Source organism: Xyrauchen texanus, chromosome 1 (genome assembly GCF_025860055.1).
Source record: "Xyrauchen texanus isolate HMW12.3.18 chromosome 1, RBS_HiC_50CHRs, whole genome shotgun sequence".
Classification (NCBI taxonomy): domain Eukaryota; kingdom Metazoa; phylum Chordata; class Actinopteri; order Cypriniformes; family Catostomidae; genus Xyrauchen; species Xyrauchen texanus.
The window spans coordinates 16,669,251-16,694,801 of NC_068276.1; the positions used below are offsets into that span (position 1 = coordinate 16,669,251).

The 25,551-nt window shown below is 38.1% G+C and overlaps 2 protein-coding genes across 2 annotated transcripts; both read left to right on the top strand.

Moving 5' to 3' along the window:
- Nucleotides 1–8,861: 8,861 nt before the first annotated feature.
- Nucleotides 8,862–15,370, top strand: LOC127651608 (C-type mannose receptor 2-like). Its single transcript, XM_052137524.1, has 2 exons — nt 8,862–10,303; nt 15,259–15,370. Exon 1 carries the CDS (start codon nt 8,890–8,892, stop codon nt 9,646–9,648), a length of 759 nt encoding a protein of 252 aa, XP_051993484.1. The 5' UTR covers nt 8,862–8,889; the 3' UTR covers nt 9,649–10,303; nt 15,259–15,370.
- On the top strand, nt 13,177–13,991 carry LOC127651614 (C-type mannose receptor 2-like). Its single transcript, XM_052137537.1, has one exon. The coding sequence runs from the start codon at nt 13,181–13,183 to the stop codon at nt 13,937–13,939; it is 759 nt and encodes a 252-aa protein (XP_051993497.1). The 5' UTR covers nt 13,177–13,180; the 3' UTR covers nt 13,940–13,991.
- Nucleotides 15,371–25,551: the final 10,181 nt, after the last annotated feature.

Below are 25,551 nucleotides of genomic sequence, written 5' to 3' on the forward strand. Positions count from 1 at the left end.
TAGTTAATGCAGTGTTAACTTTGTGAGAGATTGAGGGGAAAGGCCATGTAGTGACATTGTTGTTTACAAGTTTTTGCTTGTGATAAACAATGATGAGACAGGCCACATAAAGCTATGTAGCTAATGTATATAAAGTTACGTTACATCAACGTTAGCTAATGTCAGCTCCGACATTATTCATATAATGAACTAGAGATGTGACAACAGAGAGTGGAGACCAAGTAATGCGCCTCCACGTATATGAAACATTTTCATTTTAAATGGGCTGCTTTGCTTATGTTTGGCATTCTAGTAGTAGTAGAGGGGGTGATATATTTCAGTTTTATTACTTCCATCACATTCCCATTGGGTCTGATCTTTTCATACACATTTGGTAGCATTGCCTTTTAATTATCTTAGGTCAAACGTTTTGTGTAGCCTTCCACAAGCTTCTCACAATAAGTTGCTGGATTTTTGGTCCATTCCTCCAGACAGAACAGGTGTAACTGAGTCGGGTTTGTAGGCTTCCTTGCTCACACACATGCTTTTTCTATCGGATTGAGGTCAGGGCTTTATGATGGCCACTTCAATACCTTGATTTTGTTGACCTTAAACTATTTTGCCACAACTTTGGAGGTATTCTTGGGATCATTGTCCATTTGGAAGACCCATTTGCGACCAAGCTTTAACTTCCTGGCTGATGTCTTGAGGTCAAGTAAATTTTATTTGTATTGCTCCTTTCACAACACACATCATTTCAAAGCAGCTTTACAGAAGATCAGGCATTAACAGACATTCTAATGTATGTAATGTCAATGAATCATCATTGTGTAATTAGATAAAATGCGATTGTTAATCATGTTTAAATGGTAATTAAATAATAATTGTATTAATAACCCCAGTGAGCAAGCTGAAAGCGACTGTGGCAAGGAACACAAAACTCCATAAGATGCGGCTTAATGGAGAAAAATAACCTTGGGTGAAACCAGACTCACTGTGGGGGCCAGTTCCCCTCTGGCTAACATCATGAATATAATGTAACTATTACTTATGTATAGTGCAAGTCATGCTTTAAAATTACTAAACAAAGTAAGTATTAAGGGTCGGTGTTTAAACATAGATTTTGTTTGAACTGTAATATTAATGACCAATGTCTTTGAAGTCCATCCTGGATTAACTGCAGAAGTTCACATAGATGCAATTGTCCTTGTTAATTTGCTGATGAAGGCTTTTGTTGGCAATTAAATGATAGTCTAGGTTTTCCATTTCAAGATCATAGTCCATCAATAGACCGAGGTGATGCAGGCAGAGATCAGGGATGTGAAACGCAGTTCAACCTGGCTGGTAATTTCGGTGAGGTTTGGTGTGGTCCATCCTAAATCCAAGGTTCAGACAATGGGACATGAAGTATCCCATGTCTTATGGTTGGAGTTGGCATCAGTTCATCCTCTGAAGTCCATCATAATAGACTGAAGTGATGTTTGGCTGGCACCGGCTGCATTTAGTCATCTTCATTCAGCGACACGTAGCAGTGGAGTCAAACACGAAGCACGAACTGTGCTGGATCCAGCCGGTTCTGGTGACCTCAGGATAGGAGTCCCGAGGTTGAGACAGGAAAACAAATAAAATAATATAAGCATAGATGCCATTCAATTTATTGTAAAGTTATAAATCATGATCAAAGTTTCTGGTTCCATCAGACTAAACTGAAGCAGCCTATTTGTGGGTTGGAGGATAAATTTGGTGTATGCCTGGCTAAATAGATGAGTCTTTAGTCTAGACTTAAAATGAGGGAGTGTGTCTGCATCTCGAACAGTGTTAGGGAGACTATTCCATAGTTTAGGAGCCAACTATGAAAAGTATCTACCTCCTTTTGTGGATTTTGATATTCTAGGAACAGGCCAGAATTTTGCGATCATAATGAACGTGATGGAATATAGCGTGGTAGAAGGTCGCTTAAGTACTATGAAGCAAGACCATTCAAAGCTTTGTACGTAGTTAACACAATTTTGAAATAAATATGGAATTTAACAGGTATTTACATCCATCGAGAGTCAAATTATATTGTAGTGGCTTATTTATTTATTTATTTATTTTTTGGTCCAATAATTAGTACCTCTGTTTTGTCAGAATTGATTAGAAGGAAATTTCTGGCCATCCAATCTTTTATGTCATTGATACACTCTGCTAATTTGGAGAATTGTGAAATCTCATCAGGTTTTGATGAAATATAAAGTTTTGTATCGTCGGCATAGCAGTGGAAACGTATTCCATGATTCCTGATAATATCTCCCAGGGGAAGCATATACAAGGAGAAAAGAAGAGGCCCTAAAACTGATCCCTGTGGCACTCCATATTTTACTTTTGTTTGGTTTGACAGTTCCTCATTTACATAGACAAAGTGGTAGCGGTCAGCTAAATATGACCTAAACCAAGCTAATGCAACTCCACAAATGCCAACATAATTCTCTAGCCTATTCAAGAGAATGTCTTGATCTATCGTGTTGAATGCAGCACTAAGATCTAAAGAAAGAGAAGAAGAGAAATGCAGCCTCGACCAGATGTTAAGAGCAAGTCATTTGTAACTCTGATAAGTGCAGTCTCTGTACTGTGCTTACCTGGAATTAGTCAGCCATTCAGTGACATCCAGCCATTCAGTGACACTAATCTACTATAAACCTCGTCACCACGACGAGCAGGGAGGGGACCAGAGCATATTACAATGTCTGACATCGTTTTTGCAAATTCACACACCTAACATTATCTTTAGTGATCTCCAACTGGTGAAGCCGAACATTGTTAGTGCCGACATGGATAAACATTTTAGAAAATCTACGTTTAGCATTAGCCAGCACTTGTAAATTTGATTTGATGTCAGACACTCTGGTACCTGAAATGCAATTAACAATAGTGACTGCAGTCTCTATTTCCACATTCCTTACAATAGAATCGCCAATAACAAGGGCTCTTTCAACATGATCCTCAGTGGATGTATCAATGAGTGGGGAGAATCGATTGGAAACCCTAACATTAACGGGAGAGTGGTGTCTCTTTGCTGAGCGAGTATGCCGCCGAGACGTCACCCAAATGCCCTGCTGCAGGGGCTGTATAGCCGGAACCAAAGTGTGTGTGTTGCTCTCTGTACTACTCGCATCCAAATCAGTATCTACCGGCTCCACTAGCGTTCGTATGCGACTCTCTAACTCATTAACCTTCTCCGTCAGCCTGACTAATTCCTTACATTTATCACATGAGTCCTGCTGACTGAGGAGGCAATTGTAAACATGTGACATGCAATGCAGGAAGAAATCACATGAGCGGATGCCATGACTTACCACAAATTGTTTGTTGTTGTTTTTTGTTCCTGAGTGGTGAGGGTTTGAGATTGATGTGAATACCTCATGCAATTGTTTGTTGCATTCTATATACGAGGGAAGAGAATAATACGAGGGAAAACCCAATGTGCGCTTAAAAATGGCAGATGTTAAGGATTAAAGGCTGAAAACAGATATACAAGCGATGCTAAAAAAAACTAGCAGGCTACAAACACAGACTCTAGCTAGGTGCCAGCGGCAACACGTAAAATACACGTAGAAAAGAGGAAAAACCTGAAACGTGGAAAAATTACAAAGGATATAACGATGAATATAATGATGAACGTTTAAGAATAAGCAATGCTAAGCAGCCTAAGCAGGCTACAAACAAACACTTGTGCAGCATGCCATCAGATGTTGCTTTATCCTGCAGCAAAACACCCCCACAACATGATATACTGCCACCGCAATGCTTCACAGTTTTGACTGTGTTCTTCGGCTTGCAAGCCTCACCCTTTTTGCTCCAAACATTACAATAGTCATTATGGCCAAACCGTTAAATATACCAGAGGACATTTCTCCAAAAAGTAAGGTCTTTGTCCCCATGTGCACTTGCAAACTATAATCTGGCTTTTTATGGCGGCTTTGGAGCAGTGGCTTCTTCCTTGCTGAGCAGCCTTTCAAGTTATGTAGATATAGGACTCGTTTTACTGTGGATATAGATACTTGTCTACCTGTTTCCTCCAGCATCTTCACAAGGTCCTTTGCTGTTGTTCTGGGATTAATTTACACTTTTTGCACCAATCTACATTTATCTTTATGAGACAGAATGCATCTCCTTCCTGATGATGGCTACGTGGTCCCATGGTGTACTGTTGTTTGTACAGATGAACATGGTACCTTCAGGCATTTGGAAGTTGCTCCCAAGCATGAACTAGTCTTGTGGGGGTCCAACATTTTTTCTGAGATCTTAGCAGATTTCTTTTGATTTCTCATGATGTCAAGCAAAGAGGCACTGAGTTTGGATGTAGGCCTTAAATACTTCCACAGGTACACCTCCAATTGACTCAAATTAGCCTGTCAGAAGCTAATTGCCTAAAAGCTTGACATAATGTTCTGGAATTTTTAAAGGTGCAGTTAACTTGGTGTATGTAAACTTCTGACCCACTGGAATTGTGATGTAGTCAATTAAAAGTGAAACATTCTGTCTGTAAACAATTGTTGTAAAAATTATTTGTGTCTTGCACAAAGCAGATGTCCAAAACGACTTGCCAAGATGATAGTTTGCTAATATTATAGCTGTGGAAATGCAAAAAATTTGTTTTAATGACTTAAGCCTAAGTATATGTAAACTTCTGACTTCAACTGTGTGTGTATATATATAACTGCAGTTACATTTTAAATAATTGGTAATTAGAATACAGTTACATTCAAAAAGTATTTAGATTACTGAAGAGATTACTTTGCATTTTATTGTCATATGTTTCATTAAATATTTAGTCATTTTCAGAAGGAAAACATTTATTTATATAAATTATGCGATCAAAAGTGCATTTGAACAGCGGTGAAACGCTTTCTTATGATGTGTTACATTCATACGAGCAGACAGAGAAGTACGTTTGAAGTAAGTTTGGAGCAGAAGAAATAGAAATAACCCTTGTGTAAATTGTCAGCTTTACACTAAGCTAAAATGCTATTTCTAGCCATATTACATTACATTGACATTACATTTATGCATTTGGCAGACGCTTTTATCCAAAGTGACTTACAGTGCACTTTTTACAGGGACAATCCCCCCAGAGCAACCTGGAGATAAGTACCTTGCTCAAGGACACAATGGTGGTGGCTGTGGGGATCAAACCAGTAACCTTCTGCTTACCAGTTATATGCTTTAGCACACTATGCCACCACCACACACACATTTCCTAGACCTTTGATATTAGGGCAAAAATCTTATTCTTGATGATAATTGTTGTATTGTTTTCCTGTAACAATATCTAAAAATCGTTAAAACAACACTGCATAAGATATTTAGGTTTTTCAAAGAATGTATTTTTAATGTACATTTTGTCTTGGCAGAGTTTTTATAGTCAAAACAAGTAAAAAATCTACCAGTGCTGAAGAAGTAATCCAAAGTATTTAGAATATGTTATTGACCTAGAGTAATCTAACGGAATACGTTACAAATTACATTTTACAGCATGTATTGTGTAATCTGTTGTGGAATACATTTCAAAAGTAACCCTCCCAACCATGTGTATATATATATATATATATATATATATATATATATATAAGATGATATGATCTTGACCTGATGATGACCTGATAAATGAGATGACCTGAGATGCACAGGTAAATGTCTAAACCTGCTGGTCATTACTGCCTGCCGCACCTCCACCTGTGCCTTCAGTTGTTCAGCTATGGGGTCATCAGCAGGAAGACACCAATCATGGACGTACTGCAGTAATGACCCCTCTGAATATGTGATATGTTACGAAGTTGGCCTATTCATGTGATCCCCAGCTAGGTGACAGGTCAATCAGAGCCAACGTTTGCATAAATGAACTTCCAATAAAAATAAGCCACAACCTGTGGAATCACAGAAAACCACAACTAATAAAGTAAAAAATACATTGTGCAGCTGAATGAGAATAAAATTTGCATTAGAGTAGCACAGAAGTGATGTTCTGTCTCAAAGATGCAAGTTGAAAGGCAAATGAGGTCATTGTTTACCTTATAAACAAATTGAGAGACAAAACAAATTCAGATTTGCCTCAGGTTAGTGCAAACCTTTCCCAATCTGAAAACACAAACACACATTGGTACTCCTATCATGAGGACTCACATTAGACAATAATTTTTATACTGTACAAACTATATATGCTATCCCCTAACACAACCCCTAAACCTCACCCTCATAGAAACATTTTGGCATTTTTACATAAAAAAAAAAACAAAAAAACATTGATTAGTATGTTTTGAAAGCTGTGTGGACTACAGGGACACTAATAATAATTAATTAAAATAATGTATGAAATATGTATGTAAAAATAAAACAACATACAATTTTTGTTATTTTGAAGATTCATATTTTACTTTATCATTTAATATTATTAATGAACCAGTATCCTATATTTTTATTATTAATATATTATATATACAGTTATTCTGCAAATAACAAACATAATATCTTTAGCTGAGATTGTGTGCTGTTACAGCAGAATAATTCTTATGTACTGTAACTTAAAAGCTTGAGAGGGTTCATATCAAAGATCATCTAGAAGCAGTGTCCAGCCATAAATCACCAGCCAGTCCACATTTCCTCTGTCTGGGCTGCTAAGTCGAGACCATAGTGTATCGAGACTGAGACAAGACCAAGACTTTGATGGGTTGAGACCAAGTCAAGACCAGACCAATGCGAGTCCCACACTGCATGGCACACATGCGACAAATATATATATATATACACTCACCTAAAGTATTATTAGGAACACCTGTTCAATTTCTCATTAATGCAATTATCTAATCAACCAATCACATGGCAGTTGCTTCAATGCATTTAGGGGTGTGGTCCTGGTCAAGACAATCTGCTGAACTCCAAACTGAATGTCAGAATGGGAAAGAAAGGTGATTTAAGCAATTTTGAGCGTGGCATGGTTGTTGGTGCCAGACGGGCCGGTCTGAGTATTTCACAATCTGCTCAGTTACTGGGATTTTCACGCACAACCATTTCTAGGGTTTACAAAGAATGGTGTGAAAAGGAAAAACATCCAGTATGCGGCAGTCCTGTGGGCTGAAAATGCCTTGTTGATGCTAGAGGTCAGAGGAGAATGGGCCGACTGATTCAAGCTGATAGAAGAGCAACTTTGCCTGAAATAACCACTCGTTACAACCGAGGTATGCAGCAAAGCATTTGTGAAGCCACAACACGCACAACCTTGAGGCGGATGGGCTACAACAGCAGAAGACCCCACCGGGTACCACTCATCTCCACTACAAATAGGAAAAAGAGGTTACAATTTGCAAGAGCTCACCAAAATTGGACAGTTGAAGACTGGAAAAATGTTGCCTGGTCTGATGAGTTTCAATTTCTGTTGAGACATTCAGATGGTAGAGTCAGAATTTGGCGTAAACAGAATGAGAACATGGATCCATCATGCCTTGTTACCACTGTGCAGGCTGGTGGTGGTGGTGTAATGGTGTGGGGGATGTTTTCTTGGCACACTTTAGACCCCTTAGTGCCAATTGGGCATCGTTTAAATGCCACGGCCTACCTGAGCATTGTTTCTGACCATGTCCATCCCTTTATGGCCACCATGTACCCATCCTCTGATGGCTACTTCCAGCAGGATAATGCACCATGTCACAAAGCTCGAATCATTTCAAATTGGTTTCTTGAACATGACAATGAGTTCACTGTACTAAAATGGCCCCCACAGTCACCAGATCTCAACCCAATAGAGCATCTTTGGGATGTGGTGGAACGGGAGCTTCGTGCCCTGGATGTGCATCCCACAAATCTCCATCAACTGCAAGATGCTATCCTATCAATATGGGCCAACATTTCTAAAGAATGCTTTCAGCACCTTGTTGAATCAATGCCACGTAGTAATAAGGCAGTTCTGAAGGCGAAAGGGGGTCAAACACAGTATTAGTATGGTGTTCCTAATAATCCTTTAGGTGAGTGTATATACAGGGTTAGAAGGGTTACTTTTGAAATGCATTCCACTACAGATTACATTCTGTAAAGTGTCATTTGTAACGTATTCCGTTAGATTACTGGATACTTGTGTTGTTTAAAAATTAATGACTTGTTTTCTTTGCATTATTTGTGGTCTGAAAACACATATCTTTTTTGTTATCTTGACCAGTCATATTCTGTGTGTGTGTGTGTGCATATATATATATAATGGGGCTGGGAATCACTTTTTTTAATGATGATTACCAATTACCCGGTTGCTAGGGTGGGTAGAGTCACATTGGTTTAAAGTCCTCATGGTTGCTATAATGTGGTTCTTGGTGGGGCACGGAGAATAGTGTGAGCCTCCACATGTAAGTCTCCGTGGTAATGCGCTACAGACAAGCTACGTGATAAATGCACGGATTGGCGGTCTCAGATGCGGAGGCAACTGAGGTTCGTCCTCCACAACCCGGATTGAAGCGAGTCACCATGCCACCACACGGAATTAGTGCATTGGGAATTGGGCATTCCAAATTGGGGAAAAAATAAAAAATAAAGATATTAGAATACAAAAAAACGAGCTCAAGTCACTGATTCCCATATTTATCAGATAATATCTTAATTTAGGCTAAACTCGCAACCCTGTGTAACCATTCAGGCATAATTTTATTAAAATGTTATTCCTCAAATTAGCCTGTTGTCCTCAAATGTTGCCTGTGATGTAATTTATGAGGAGCCTGCCTGTGAATGTCAGAGCCTTCCTGTTTTTTATTGGTCAGCTCATGTTATAAATTTGTGAAAAGGTGTGGTAACAAGTCACTGAAATCAGATAAATGTGGAATGACATTCCCATCTTCAGTTAAACAATTTGCTTTACTGAAAAATGTGCATTGGGAGATCAACTAAATCAACATGAAGACTTCATTCACTGTGCTTCTTTTTATGAGCCTCTTTGGAATGAGCTTAAATTTCTATGTAATCCACTTTTTTGTGAGAGAGTCTATGTCTTGGGATAATGCACTGAAGTACTGCAAAGAGCATCATCATGATCTGTCCACCGTCAGAAATCAAGATCTACAGCAACTCTCAAAGAATGCTCAAGATGATTATTATTGGATTGGACTTGAGAAAGTAAATCATGATCAAAACCTGTGGAACTGGTCTGAAGGTGGGACGGCAGTAATAGATAACTGGGACAACGATCAACCAGGTAATGAAGATGAAAAATGTGGTGCAGTCCAAAGATCCAATTCTAAGTTCCATGATGCTCCTTGCTCTTGGGCAATACCATTTTATTGTATGGAGGTCTATGAGCTGATCCTGGTTCAGCAAGAAAACACATGGGAAGAGGCTCTGGACTACTGCAGACAAAACTACATTGATCTGGCCATTATAACCATTGAGATGATTATGACAGAGGCGAAGAATAAAGTCACAGCAGCCCAGACCGAAGATGTGTGGATCGGCCTACGCTTTTTAGCTGGTCATTGGTTTTGGGTAAATGGAACAGATCTAAACTACTCGGCCTGGTCTGTGGAGGGAGAGCTCCAGTGTCCTGCTATGAATCAGCGCTGCGGAGTTTTGAATAGAGATGAGAAGCTTTGGAAATCCACAGACTGTGATCGGAGACTCAACTTTCTCTGTGTCAGGAGGTCACACACTAATTATTAAGTCAAGGTTAAATTTACTGTTTAGGTGTTTAAAGGGAGTTTCAATTGGGAATGCTGGCAAAGTCATTTTCAGTAATTGTCAGTTTCTTTGCTTAGTTTAAACTGCTGAACATTATGGTGATATCAAGGTTCTTCTATCATGTAAGGTTTTAAAGAAACAGAAGAAACAATTACAATAATATACAAATGTCTGTAGAGTTAAGTCAAATATGTTGACCTGTGTAATTTGGATGTCTGAGGTGTTTTTCCTTCTTCTGGCAACTTTGGTTATAATACAAATACATTTACATTTACATTTATGCATTTGGCAGAAGCATTTATCCAAAGCAACTTAAAGTGCACTTATTGCAGGGACAATACCCCCCCGGAGCAACCTAGAGATAAGTACCTTGCTCAAGGACACAATGGTGGTGGCCGTGGGGATCGAACCAGCAAACCAGCGACCTTCTGATTAACAGTTATGTGCTTTAGCCCACTACGGCACCACCACTCTAAAGACACTATTTTTTGAGTTTTAAAAACAAGTCACTGGTTACATCACTGCTAATAAACATATGTGCTCTGAGCTTTTGTCCCCCCCTTGATCTAGAAAACAGCAAAATGATTATCATAAAAACATATATTGAGAAAATGAGATTACATTTTCTACATGGCAGGTAAAATGAATTTTATGTCAAAGCAAACTTATCCAGGTCTAAAAATATTTATGATAGATGTTGGTGAATGACCTAACCAGAAAACCATGTACAATATTTGACAGAAGATTAGCCATGAGTTATTAAATGAATCAGTTTTCCCAAATGTTTGTGGGGTATAAGCTGTGTCAGTGACGTGAATACGTTTTTATTGAAATACAGGAAATGATATTACTTTTACAAATACAATTATAAAACGCTATACATTGTTTTACTCATATATAAATGCAAAGTTGACCTTGAAAGTCAACAGATAATACGTGAAAGTGAAGATGCACAAAAGCATTAAAAGTTGGTGATATGAATTGAACTTTAATTAAAAAATATTGGTTTATAATAAATCAAAGAATCCCATTAACTTTGGATAAATTTAATTCCGTTTAGTAAAGCTCAATTAGCCCCCCCCCCCTCCAAAACAGGGTTATATTTTTGAAAATCTAGTGAAATTATTTACAATTTATTGTATTAAAACCACATTTTAATAACCTAATTTAAGCTAAAATGGCTGGGATGCTCAACACGTTAATTTCTCACACCTGATTTTGCTTTGTGGCTGGGTCTTGCAGTGGGTTCCTATTTTGTATGGGGGGGGGGGGACCCCCCAATGACTCAACTTATCTCTTGACGTGCCACATCTTAGTCTTAATGTGGAGGTCACAGGACACAACTTTCACTATTTGTATCACTCCACTTATGTTAGTAACATTGAGTGACATTGGCTTTTGGACCTATTTTCAGTGATGGAGCTAAAATAAACACTCCGGTCAATAGGCCTGGCCCCCCTAAATTTGAGTTGTAGAATGGTAAGAGTGGTATTCTCATTTTCCATCCCACTTCATAGTAAATAGACCAACAAATGATATCTAAACAAAACATTAATGCATTATGACTGTGTGGCAGCAGGGGCGTGGTCAAGCGCCCGTCCGGGAGAGGAAGAGGTAAGAGCGATTTCACCTGAGCTAAATTATGTCTAACACCGGTCTCTAATTTCAGTGAGCACGGGGAGAGCGGCATAAAAAGCTGGCACATGTTGTGTGTTGCAATCTTAATCAGTATATATGTGTGTGACTAATCTTAAACAAAGTATGCATGTTAATGAATGATGTGTGTAACTAACTAGAAAATATATGTAAAACCAAAAATGCTTAAAGGAAACTGCAGCTGCATTTCTGACACAGGAGATGAGGGGAACCTAGAGACAGTTTATACATTGGAAATTCTTTAGGCAAAAAACTGATAAGAATGAACCAATGGGAGGCAAAACCAATAATCCTACTGCAGCAAAAACAAACCAACGGAATGAGTGGAACTTATCTCTTAGAATATTGGAGATGCCCCGGTGGCAAAAATAAGCCAATCAAAAGAGTAAAAACCTGAGAACAAAGGAATACACCCTGGGTCAGAAATGTAGAAAAGAAGGGAACACAGGAGAAACTATGGCGATTAATTTTGGACAAAACAGCGCAAGTGCAAAAACAGAGCGCGCAAGTGAATTTCAACAGTGTGAGCACCATGACACAGCTCGCACGTAAAATTTAAACCTGCAGAACTTGCAAATCACAAACTCGAGCACAAAAAATATGATTGTGCACACAAATTAACAAGTCCCACACACGCGCGAGTTATTTTCTGCACGCGCGCAGAACTGCACACATGCGCGAGTTATTTTTTGCACACAAGTCGATTTTGACACTCAGGGGCGGGGCCCAATCCTTTCTGTTAACAAATGCTATTGGCTGCTGACCAAATACTGTATTGATTGGCTGCATCTCTTCGAATCTCTGAGCGTAGCGGAGCTTACGGTTGAAGCAGACTAGATTCCCAGCTGGCTGAATGATTTTTGTACTTATTCTTTCTTGTTAATAAATAAAATTTTTACTTTGAAAACTTGACTTCGTCTCCTCAAAAAAGAACACGACAGACAGAACCTCCAGAGACAGAGAGAGAGTCGGACCAAGCCTGTCTGAGTAATTTATTGTGCAAAACTAATTGTGAAACTGTAAACTGCTGAACGAGCACTAATTAAAAGCTTACCGGTGAGGTTGAAGCCTGTTTCCCTGGGTCTTCCGTCCCTCCGTGGAGAAGAATGCTACAGACTGCATAATATTTTGCAGGGTAAAGTTGAATTTAAACGGAATATTTATTCATTATTCGCTTATGGTGCAAGAGAGACTGTATGAAAAGTCCACACACTGTGATAAAACGTGTTCTTGAATGTTCTGTCTTAAAACACTTATATGTAATAAAAAAAAACCCATTAACACATTCTAAAGATTGTAAATTGCAAGTATAACTTACACTTTAATTGAATTAATAAATAAATGAATACTGGGACACCTCTGACTTTTTATTGCTGTGGGTGGAATTTTGATAAGGTCCCTTACAAGCACTAGTTAATGAAAGCCCATAGGAGCATTTTTTAGGCACAAACACACTCTACACAAGTACGTGAACACAGACACACAAGCTCTATTTCATGCGTCATTGTGTGTTGTGAGATATGTCAGCGCTCAATTAATGACACAACACAAGTCCCCCCCCTAAACTCGCAACCCATGTTTAACCACTCAGGCATCATTTTATTCAAATTTCGTTCCTCAAATTAGCCTGTTGTCCAAATATTACGCAACAAAAGTGTTAATGTGATGTAATTTATGAGGAGCCTGACTGTCAATGTCAGAGCCTTCTTGTTTTTTATTGGTCAGCTCATGTTATAAATTTGTGAAAAGGTGTGGCAACAAGTCACTGAAATCAGATAAATGTGGTATGACATTCCCATCTTCAGTTAAACAATTTGCTTTACTGAAAAATGTGCATTGGGAGATCAACTAAATCAACATGAAGACTTCATTCACTGTGCTTCTTTTTATGAGCCTCTTTGGAATGAGCTTAAATTTCTATGTAATCCACTTTTTTGTGAGAGAGTCTATGTCTTGGGATAATGCACTGAAGTACTGCAAAGAGCATCATCATGATCTGTCCACCGTCAGAAATCAAGATCTACAGCAACTCTCAAATAATGCTCAAGATGATTATTATTGGATTGGACTTGAGAAAGTAAATCATGATCAAAACCTGTGGAACTGGTCTGAAGGTGGGACGGCAGTAATAGATAACTGGGACAACGATCAACCAGATAATGAAGATGAAAAATGTGGTGCAGTCCAAAGATCCAATTCTAAGTTCCATGATGCTCCTTGCTCTTGGAAAATACAATTTTATTGTATGGAGATCTATGAGCTGATCCTGGTTCAGCAAGAAAACACATGGGAAGAGGCTCTGGACTACTGCAGACAAAACTACATTGATCTGGCCATTATAACCATTGAGATGATTATGACAGAGGCGAAGAATAAAGTCACAGCAGCCCAGACCGAAGATGTGTGGATCGGCCTACGCTTTTTAGCTGGTCATTGGTTTTGGGTAAATGGAACAGATCTAAACTACTCGGCCTGGTCTGTGGAGGGAGAGCTCCAGTGTCCTGCTATGAATCAGCGCTGCGGAGTTTTGAATAGAGATGAGAAGCTTTGGAAATCCACAGACTGTGATCGGAGACTCAACTTTCTCTGTGTCAGGAGGTCACACACTAATTATTAAGTCAAGGTTAAATTTACTGTTTAGGTGTTTAAAGGGAGTTTCAATTGGGAATGCTGGCAAAGTCATTTTCAGTAATTGTCAGTTTCTTTAATTAGTTTAAACTGCTGAACATTATGGTGATATCAAGGTTCTTCTATCATGTAAGGTTTTAAAGAAACAGAAGAAACAATTACAATAATATTCAAATGTCTGTAGAGTTAAGTCAAATATGTTGACCTGTGTAATTTGGATGTCTGAGGTGTTTTTCCTTCTTCTGGCAACTTTGGTTATATTACAAAGACACTATTCTTTGAGTTTTAAAAACAAGTCACTGGTTACATCACTGCTAATAAACATATGTGCTCTGAGCTTTTGTCCCCCCCTTGATCTCGAAAACAGCAAAATGATTATCATAAAACCATATTTGTAAAGCAGGTTTGTAATACTGTTAAATTTAATTTAAGAAATTTTAGACACATTCGTAATCAGTTACCTTTAGATGCTGCCAAATTGTATATGCATTCAATGATTGTCTCACATTTTACATACTGCATCACAAGTTGGTCACAAACCGAAAAACAATACTTGCTCCACTACAAACGCTATATAAACAAACTCTCAAAGTACTAGATAAAAAGCCATCAGGATATCACTACTGCAATATCATTCAAAAGCATAAACTCTTGACTTTTGAAAATTGTATGTGCTTTGCCAATGTTTGTTTAGTGTACAAAGTAATTAATAATCTGGCTGCGTCCCCATTACAGGAGTTCATAATATTGCTCTCTGATAGTCGGAGAACAACCAGGGCGACCAATAGAGGTCACTGTACCGTACAGTGCAGACGTACTGAGTTTGGCAGATCGGCCTTCTCTATCAGAGCCTCTAAGTACTGGAACTTAGTCCCAAATGAGATTAGAGACATTTGTACATTTACTAGTTTTAAATATATAAAGTAAAATTATGGCTAAAATCTATACAATCATGTACCCATTAATCATAAATTCAAAAAACTCATTTTTTGTCGTATCCTAATAGTGTTTATTAATATTGCACTTTATTTTGTTCTGTTTTTCTGTTTTATTGTGCTTTTTTAAGAATGTGAAATTTTGTTGTCTGAGAGGCTACTTGCGTGATGACGTTTTATGGTATATTTATATGGTTTGTTGGATTGTTAATTGTATGTTACTTTTTCCTGCCCAGGGACTACAGATGAAATTTAGCTTGTAGCTAATTCTGGTATGGTTGAGTGCCATACACTGTCCCTGTTAAATAAATAAATAAATAAATAAATAAAATAAATATATTGAGAAAATGAGATTACATTTTCTACATGGCAGGTAAAATGAATTTTATGTCAAAGCAAACTTATCCAGGTCTAAACATATTTTTGATAGATGTTGGTGAATGACCTAACCAGAAAACCATGTACAATATTTGACAGAAGATTAGCCATGAGTTATTAAATGAATCAGTTTTCCCAAATGTTTGTGGGGTATAAGCTGTGTCAGTGACGTGAATACGTTTTTATTGAAATACAGGAAATGATATTACTTTTACAAATACAATTATAAAACGCTATACATTGTTTTACTCATATATAAATGCAAAGTTGACCTTGAAAGTCAACAGATAATACGTGAAAGTGAAGATGCACAAAAGCATTAAAAGTTGGTGATATGAATTGAACTTTAATTAAAAAATATTGGTTCATAATAAATCAAAGAATCCCATTAACTTTGGATAAATTTACTTCCGTTTAGTAAAGCTCAATTAGGCCACCCCCTCCAAAACAGGGTTATATTTTTGAAAATCTTGTGAAATTATTTATAATTTATTGTATTAAAAACAGCTTTATTTATTATAATTTTTTCTAAATTAAATATCACAAAGCATAAAAGCAATACAGATAAACATGGAAAAAACAAATAAAAAAAGACAAAGATACAGAAATACAAATAATTTGCCAGGGTAAGGAAAAAAACTAAAACTAAAAAACTAAAACAAAAACCAGGAACAATGCAATGCATTTACTTTACTCTGTGTGGGTACATTGCCAAAACAAGTGAATGACATCTTCCTCAGGAGCGTGACAAAAACAGCAATTCATTTCAATGTCTGATTTACATCTCCGAAGAAAGATTTTGGGTTGGCTAACATTTGGGAATTAATTTAAATGTTATTTATTTTACTTTATTGGTAAGCAGATACTTATGAGACAAAGACAATACTTTTCCCCACGGTAAATTCTCTACAATATTATTCCAGTATGGTATTACTTAAGGAATTGTCATTATCTCTTTCTGGAAGAGAGCTCTGATTTTATAATAATTTTTTTGTTGCATACATTTGCGATCATTGTGTCAGTTAGGTTCAAAGAGTAAGTACATGGCCATGGAAATGTAGAACATTGAAACAGAAAAGACACTCCAGAGGGAATTGCATTGAAAACAATTGTATATTCATTAGCAGTTATAGGAATTGTATATTTCTGTAAAAAAATCGAAATAGTTGTAAAGTCTACCCTGTGAATTAAAAAGCTGACCAACTAAAAAAAGATCGTGAACCAGTTGTCAAAAAAAGTGATTTATTCTTGTAGAGAATATTCTTATTGTTCCATAAGTAATATCTGTGTTGGGAAAAGTCTCTCTGTAAGGAGGAGTTTAGAATGAATCCTTTAGAACGGATCAATGAACGAGTCGTTTTTAAAACCCGGGGAAAAAAAGGTAATGCTGCAATTTAAATTATGATCAAATTAAAAGTGTTTTTTTTTTTTTGTTTTGTTTTTTTGTTTTTTACTTGGATGCATTTTATTCTATATTATGAGACCTTTAAAACAAGATTAGGCACGTTTAAAAACCATAATAGGTGCACTTTAAGGAAATTGGTCTCTGAAATGCACCTTTAATCCTGCTGCTGTATACAGCCTACGAAGACAACATTTTCTTGGTTTCAGAAGCAGCATCAGTTTCATGGCCACCTAAAAAAAAAAAAAAAAAAAATCTATTGTCCACTTGTGTTCTGAGGTTCGTTACTGTCGCGCGCATGTCATGTATGTACATTGGGACCACGCGTTGGCCAAGCACTCGCATCTGCGTACTTGCGTGAAGTAGGACTATGTTTCGGATTTTATGCATAATTCTCCAGCTACAACAAGCATTGACCTTTAAAGTTCAATGTTTTATGCCTGTATGATATAGTCATGTATTCTTTAACTTAAGTGTGCAAATTATATCGTTGTAAAATTGTCAGCTCCAGAGAGTGTGGGTAGGAGAAACCAAATGTCAAATGAATAACAAGCCATAAACTAACATCTGGAGATAAGGTAGAAATGTAATTGTTAGTTTCACATCATTGGATGTGCCAGCTCGTTTCAGTTCAACTTGATGTGGATTATACTTGCTGGTGTAAATGTAAATTAAGTTACTTTTACAGCACAACTTTCCACTTTATTATCACAAAACCCATCCTGTATCTGATTTTCTGCCTTATTGAAATCACATGACAGCACAACTCGTTAGAGATCGCTCTTATTTGGCAAACATTCATTATAAAATATATTTTGTATACATCTGTTGGGTTTTCATTTCTTGAACAGACTGTACACACTTGTTATTTATAATGGAGGTATTTTTTTCACCCACTGTCTTTAATTCAGTGTTTTGCACTGTACAATACTGAAACAAGACAAATGTAGTGCAAGAAGTTTGACAAAACAAACAATGAAGCAACTCTGATGAAACAGCACGCAGAAACAGATGAAAAGAAACAGGGATGAAGAAACAGCAGCTAGCATTATACAGGGTCATACTGCACCACCTACAATGACAAATTATGAATACACTTAAAACATAAATTTGGAACCCTTTATAAACCACCCCACAAAAGCCCAAATAAATGCCTTACCTCCAGTGAGAAAGGCTCTTACCATAAACTAAGCTCACCACTTCAACCTAATAATAATGTAGATTAATATTGGTACTGTTGGGTACAGGTGCAAGAATAAAAAGCAAACGTGTAACTAACCTGGAGAGAGAAAACAAAGCTGCAGAGTTGATCCTGCTGTTTCTCTTGCAAACAAAATGCAAGAGAAGCACTAAATAGATTACAGGGAGGATAGCAAACACAACAACCTCTTTATGAACACCATTTATCAGTCAAATATTTAACGCACTCTGCACCAGTCACAAGGGAGAGGCAAACATGTGCCCAATAATGGACAAAGGAGCTTAATATGAGCAACAGCATTCTGTTATAAGAGGTGCACAGAAAGCACACTCAATAAGGAAAGTGCATAGACACTGAAAGACATAATAATGATAAAAAAAACCACATAAAAGCCATCAGAAAACAGAATGTTAGTGTGTATTGACTATATATTTTCAATATTTTTACTTAAATTTGGTGAATCTTTGGTTGTCTTTAAAAAAAATTGCCTATCCGCAAATATTAAAACAGCAAATTATGTTTTAAATGTGTACAGGGGACATTTACATTTTTATAAAGTTTCCCCACTACAAGTACACTTGGATCCACACTGCACATCAACCCCCCAATCCCCCAACAAAATGCCACTGGGAATGATTCAACTTATCAACTTATCCCTTAAGTTGTGTCAGTGGACCACTTTTTATGGCCTTATAGATGTTTTCTCATTTCTGTTGACAGCTGAGATCCTGAAACATATTTAGGAATATTCATTTTAGGGTCAGGGAGGCTGAATGAATTGACAGCTAAAATTGTTGTCCGTGTTCCAAATGTCTGAATTACCCCTCTTAGAGGCCAAAGCTGGAACTACAGTTACTTTTATTACAGTTACATTAATAGACTACTAACCCTAAACCAAACCCTACACCTAAACACAACTGTACTGATACCAAAACAGCTAAAAAACAAGATAAACACTATAAAATGTATCATAAAAGTAATCCATTATATTTGGGTGCTGTATTCTGGGTCTTCTGAGGCTGTGTGATATCTTTGTGTGAGGAACAAACACAAATGTATGTCTTTATTAATTTGCAATTAGTCATTTAGCAGATGCTTTTATCCAAATATTTAACGATCAGCGTAAATTGTAAACAGTGTTGATGGTAAGGCGATAAAACAAAGCTTTTAACACTGCAAGCGCACAACGTTGGCGTGATCTATAGTCCTGATGACTTTCTTGGCGCTCCATCATCAGTCATAATGCAGTACATTTGACCTGAAAGGCAGATATAGCAAAAATGCTTTGTGTACCAGATGCATGGTGAAGAGAGACACTTAAACACCTGTTACTGTACATCTCTATCTCTTTAGTGTTCCATCCAAGCATGGAAATCAACGGGGGCTCTGGGCAAACATGCTCCCTAAATTAAAAATATGGGGGCAAAAAATGCCCCCCCGCAAATAGTTTCTGTTGTTTTATTGATATCATCTGATAAAGGACTAGTTCCAAATACATACATTGCGATCATCATTTCAATTTAGCTGAACATCATTTGGTTCATGCCACCAGTTGTGCAGATGCCGGATGCTCGCACCATAAACGCTCACAGACGGTCACTCCGCTTCTCGCTCTGCATCAGGTCGGTGTGCCATCCAATGGTGTATTAATGTAAGGACATCACGTAAGGACATCACATATTCCCCTCTTACTTAAATTAATTATTTCTGTAGTCAACAATGGGCATGAAATAGAAATCAAATTTATTATGTTTCAACAATTCCACATGTATGTGACTCAATAAACAGCACATTATTACAACATTATAACAGTACTTCAATGTTCATGTGAGTGTGTATGTTTTGAAAAAGTCCATGTCAATTTCTGTGACTAATAGACATAGTCTTTTTGGACGAAACTTTCTCACATCTTTGATGTTTCTCCAGCGCACAAGCATCTGAAGGCACTGAATTTCCAGACAATGGAGCATGAGACGGAAGCAAGTTTTCAGCATTGGTGGTCAGTCCATTATCCAGTGCATTAGTCGGCACGGGCGCGAGACATGATGCTTGCCACTTCTTTCCATCTTCCAAGATGTAAGGGCAACATTTTTGCATAATTTCAACTGGAGGAGTGAAGTTTGGATGAGATTTTGGTACATGTTCTGGCTTCTTTATGCACACTTTATCCCCTTTTTGGAAACGTACTCGATACTTATGATCAAAGCGAGATTTACATTTATTCATTTAGCTGATGCTTTTATCCAAAGCAACTTACAATTGTTATACATGTCAGAGGTCACACGCCTCTGGAGCAACTAGGGGTTAAGTATCTTGCTCAGGGACATATTGGTGTCTCACAGTGGATTCGAACCCAGGTCTCTCACACCAAAGGCATGTGTCTTATCCATTGCACCATCACCACCCCCCATGCATGACATCCTGCCATGCTGAAACACACTTCTGTATTTGTGTATGCATTGTATCATGACAAGAAGGTGTGGGTCTCATTACATTGAGGCGGGTGCGCATATTCCTTCCATGGAGAAAACTCAAATGGGAAAACACCTGTCACAGCACGTGGTGTAGTGTGATAAATTTGCAGGAAGTCAGTCACTGTTACTTTCCATGGCGCTGATTGTAGAATAGCTGATCGATTGAATTGTACTTTTAAGCACTCCGTGGAAGCGTTCGATAGCTCAGTTTGCTGCCGTGTGATACACCGATGGACGAATGTGCTTAATGTCTCTCTCCTTCAGGAATGCAGCAAACTCTGGCAAAACAAACTGAGGCCCATTGTCACTTACTAGAATTATCGGTTTGCCGTGTCTACTGAAGACAGGCCCATAATGTCTATCGGCATTTTTTCCAGGGTGCTGAGGGAAAAGGAACAGGCTGGAATGGCCCAACAGAGGCTTTGGCAGTCTTATCCAAAGAAAGGCATAACTGACAGGCAGTAATTTTGTCTGCCACAAGTGTGTCCATTTGGGCACAAATACATTTCATGCAGGCGTTGTTTCGTTCTTAAAAATTCCTTGATGGCCCTCATGTGCAATGCGAACCATTGACTCACACAGTTCACCAGGTACCACCAGCCAAGCGCCTCGGAACACAAAATCAGTTTGCACACTGAACTCATGCACCACTATGGTAGCGAAATTGGGAATACATTTATTGTACCATGAGAGGAGACCCAGCAGAGAACATAACTGAACAGAATCTGATGGTGCAGGTGAATTAACTATTGTGGAGAGATGTTCCTGATCCACCTGAATACCCTGTTCAGTCACTATGTGTACTAAAAACTTCAAGCTCTGCTTTCTGAATTGACACTTAGACAAATTTTGCAGCAATTCAGCATCTTTGAGATGTTGCAGCACATCCTTTAGCGCTTGATCATGCTCCTGTAGTGAGCGTCCCAAGACGATGATGTCATCTAGGTAGTTTGCAACATTCTGGAGCCAAACCATAAGGTACCCTATAGAATCTTAAGAGGCCCTTGTGTGTATGAATGCTGTGAGGCCCCTGCTGTCTTCATGAAGAGGTACCTGATGATATGCACTTTCCAAGACGATAGTCGAAAACACAGTTGCACCATGCAGTAATGTCATCATCTCTTCCATATGTGGTAATGGGTAGCTGTCTACTATAACTTCCCTGTTTGGTCCTCGCAGATCCACACACATATGGACCCCCCCACACCACCACAACAATCAGAGAAACCAATGGAGATGAGTCAATTCTTTCTATTACGCCTGCATTCGAGTCAATCTATTTCAAAAATAATAGCTGTGGAAACAGCATCTCTCACAGAGAATGGTAAGCGGTGGAATTTGTGTCTGACAGGAGGTACAGAGTCAGAAAAGTTAACCTTGTGTGTAAAATAGTTTACACTGCCCAATGCATTATGCTGTGATGAAGAAGTGCAGAGGGCACAAACTGAAGCAGATTGTGGTGGCGGAAACACAGTGTGTCCATCAAATCGGAGCTCCCTTCAGATTCATGCCTAGCAAAGCTGTGCCATTGTCAACAATGAAGAAGTGTGCAGGACAGGTAAGGCCATATTTAGTTACTTTTGGAAGTAAACAGCCTAGTACTGTAATTGGCTCTTGTGAATAAGTAACTAAATGGGCAGTAGAAGCTTGTAACGGTACAGTGCGGAAATGCTGCTCATGCAAATGTTTCGGCAGGATGGACACTGATGAACCAGAGTCAACTGTGAGATGCACTGAGATGACTTAAGTGAAAATAGTATTTTATTATCAGACACCTCTTTGAACATGTTAGGCTGGTAATCCCCACTGAATTTTATCCTGACTTTTGAAAAACATCTTAAATTGACATCTTGGCATTGTCGATGGGTACAGCACACGATGACATATATCAAGGTTCCTCAACAGGCAGCCCGTGGGCCACATTCGGGCCGCGGGAGAAAAATGTTAGGCTTGCGCTAAAGGCCTGGTCACACCAAATCCGTGATGATTTTTGTGAGGCAAACTTCCAATGAAAGGTCTATACACAGAGTGCGTAAAAAACAAAAATGAAAAACATGAAAACATTCACTCTTGGGGAGGCGAATGCCGAACCCATGTCCCACGTCATGGCAGCTGAACCCGTGTCCCACGTCAAGGCTGCTGAGCTAGGTCCACCTTTTGCCCCGGATGCCATGCCATGTCACAGCCACGCCTGAGCCTGCTCCATGCCATGTCACAGCCATGCCTGAGCCTGCACCATGCCATGTCACAGCAACGCCTGAGCCTGCGCAATGCCATGTCACAGCCACACCTGAGCCTGCTCCATGCCATGTCACAGTAAAACCTCATCCTGCTCCATGCCATGTCACAGCCATGCCTCAGCCTGCTCCATGCCATGTCACAGCCACACCTGAGCCTGCTCCATGTCATGTCACAGTAAAGCCTCAGCCTGCTCCATGCCATGTCACAGTCATGCCTCAGCCTGCTCCATGCCTCAGTGTCAGTCAAAGGAGAGAACATAGAGAAAGAATAGTTGTATATAGGAGCCAGGTGTTTGACAGGGTGTGGTGCTGTGAATGTATTGCTGATGGTTGTAACCTTATTTGTAAAAAATGTGGTGAAGATATCTGCTGTCAGTTAAGTGTGAGGTGATGGAGGGGAGGACAGAGAAGTGTGTTGAATGTTCTAAACAATCTACGAGTGTCTGTGGTGCTGTTGATCTTGGTCTGGTAATAGGAGGTTTTTGGTTGTGTTTCTTATATATTTATTGTGCAAATTCTGTGGGATGATGCTTACGGAGATTCAAATTAGAAGTGTTCTCTGCATGAGAGCATACTTTTTTAATACACTTTACACATTGTATCGACAGTGGCAATTTATTTATTTAATCATGTCAAGTTTATGATGCAGTAAATGTAGCTGATTGTTTAAATTAAATTTAAAATGGAAATGTTAATTTCATTACTTGGATTTGAGAAAATTCAGAAAAGATATCCAGACTTTATATTCACAAAATACTGAGTTTGTTTTTTTGTTTTTTAGAAAATATCAATGGTATGACATAATTGGCTCTGCCCTGCTGTGTCACAGCAATGTTTGTAGTGTTAGATGCCGATTATTCTGGCATTACTGCTCCATCTTGCGTTCACAAAGAAGGCTCAAGGAGTGCAGCTCAATGAACAATAGCCAGTTTTCTAGAAAAAGTAGCTCATTACAGTATAGTAATGTGCATGTCAGTACATGTACAAGTAAGATTTTCACCAGTTTAACATTGCTACCTTTTTTTGTGTCCGTAATACTTATTATATGGTACTCTGTGTTTGCCATAAGAAGGATCTTGTGTCCTATAAGTCTATTAGCATATTAACTTTGATTTAAAACTGAACATGCCTTTTTGCTATGCTCTTGTCACATATATTCTTGTAATGTAAATTCTAAAAAGTAAATTTAGAAATTAGTGAAATCGTATAAGCATCAAATGTTAGCATTATTTTTTGTATAATTATTATTATATAACAGCTTTGACAAGTGGAGTACCAGGAGTACTGAAATTCTAAATAACAGCTCTGAAACATTTCTGTAACATTGTGTATCTTGAGTCTTTAATTTTCTAGGACTTTTATTTTGAAGTATAATGTTAGGGTCTTGTCTGTGTTCACTGTGTCCCCATTGTTTGCTCCCAGTTGTGGCTCGTCTACCTGGTTAGTCTTTGTGTATTTAAAACCCTTGTGTTCTCCCAGTCTTTTTCTAGAATTGTTGATGTTTCTGTGAGTTCTTTTTTGTTTTGCTCTTCATGGTTTCGGTTATTCTAAATTTAGCTGGTGGTTGAACATAATCCCCCCACAGGATACCAAAACCATTTAGTGTCTATTTTGTTCAATGTTCCCTGAAATCAGTACATGTTCACATATAAAGGATTTAACGGCTGACACAGGGTTTTCAGGGTTCACATTCTCTGTGTCTTGCATACTAGGATATGTGACCTCTTCTAACACAACAAAATCAGGATCAGAATGCACAACATCAACCTGCTCAGAAACAGATTCTCCCCTCATTTGTGGTGTTGTGAGAGAATGTGTTTCAGTCAACTCTGGTTCAGGAACAGAGTTAACACAAGGGTGCAAATCAACTATATAGGACCACCCTCAAGGGGCTCAATGGTATGTGTGGTACCCTGCACATCTATGACTCTGTATACAGTAGAACCCCATGAATCCTGTTTTTGTTTCTACCCAAAGGTCTGTGACCCAAGTATACCTGCTGACACACATCAATCACAGGGCAGAAGACCTTGTAATTTACAGTTTTAGGGAAGCTACTTTGAAACTGTAGTTTGACAAGCTACTTGATACTCATAATTTATTGTTAAGCTACAGTCAAGCTACCCTTTTGAAAATGTAGTTACCTACACTACAAGCTACTTTCAAAAAGTCTCTAGCTACATTGAAGATACTTAATGAGGCAAACCAATAATAATAATAACAAAATTTACACCTAACATTTATTAACAAACGACAAAAAAATTAATGACAAACTCTCCTTGGCCTGATATTTTGTGCTTATCATTTAATATTTAGTATGCTTTTTTCAGGTCCAATAAAGACGACATGTCTGGGAAAGAAATGACATGTGGTCACCCTGTAATAGATAGTTGCCTAATAATACATGCCATAATAAATAATTGATTTTACTAGCCATTTTATTAATTTACAATAAAATAATAGTTAATTTAATGCTAAGAAATAGAGAAAATGTATTATCAAAGAGTTACATTATAGGAATTACCTCGCTGCTCCCATTAACGTACAGATAATCTCTCAATATAATAACTTATATTTGTTTATTTAAAAAAGTATTTCTCAGATTTACTGTGGTTGATCACTCTTTGTAACCATCAGACAGCCTCTTCTTATCCAAGTGAGCTGTAAAATGTCTGATTTAACAGTAGATGGCAGTAATGCACTATTTAAGTTAGTCATCTCCCGTTACAAAAGAAGAAGAAAGACGCTGTCTGAAGTTTGGATTCTACGCAGTTAAGAAGGCAATTAGTTACAATCTGATCAACATGATGTAGTGTTTGGTCATGCTACACTGCTACTTGAGAGAAAAAGTAGCTCGGTACTGGAAAAGCTACACTGTTTTAAAAGTAACTGAGCTACTGTCACGCTACTGAAAAATGTAGTTAAGTTTGTTGTGTGACTACTTATAGTTAGTTACTCCCCAACATTGGTC

Excerpts from the sequence above, each read along its gene's own strand:
- LOC127651608 (XM_052137524.1), top strand. The coding sequence starts at position 8,890 with ATGAAGACTTCATTCACTGTGCTTCTTTTTATGAGCCTCTTTGGAATG.
- LOC127651614 (XM_052137537.1), top strand. The coding sequence starts at position 13,181 with ATGAAGACTTCATTCACTGTGCTTCTTTTTATGAGCCTCTTTGGAATG.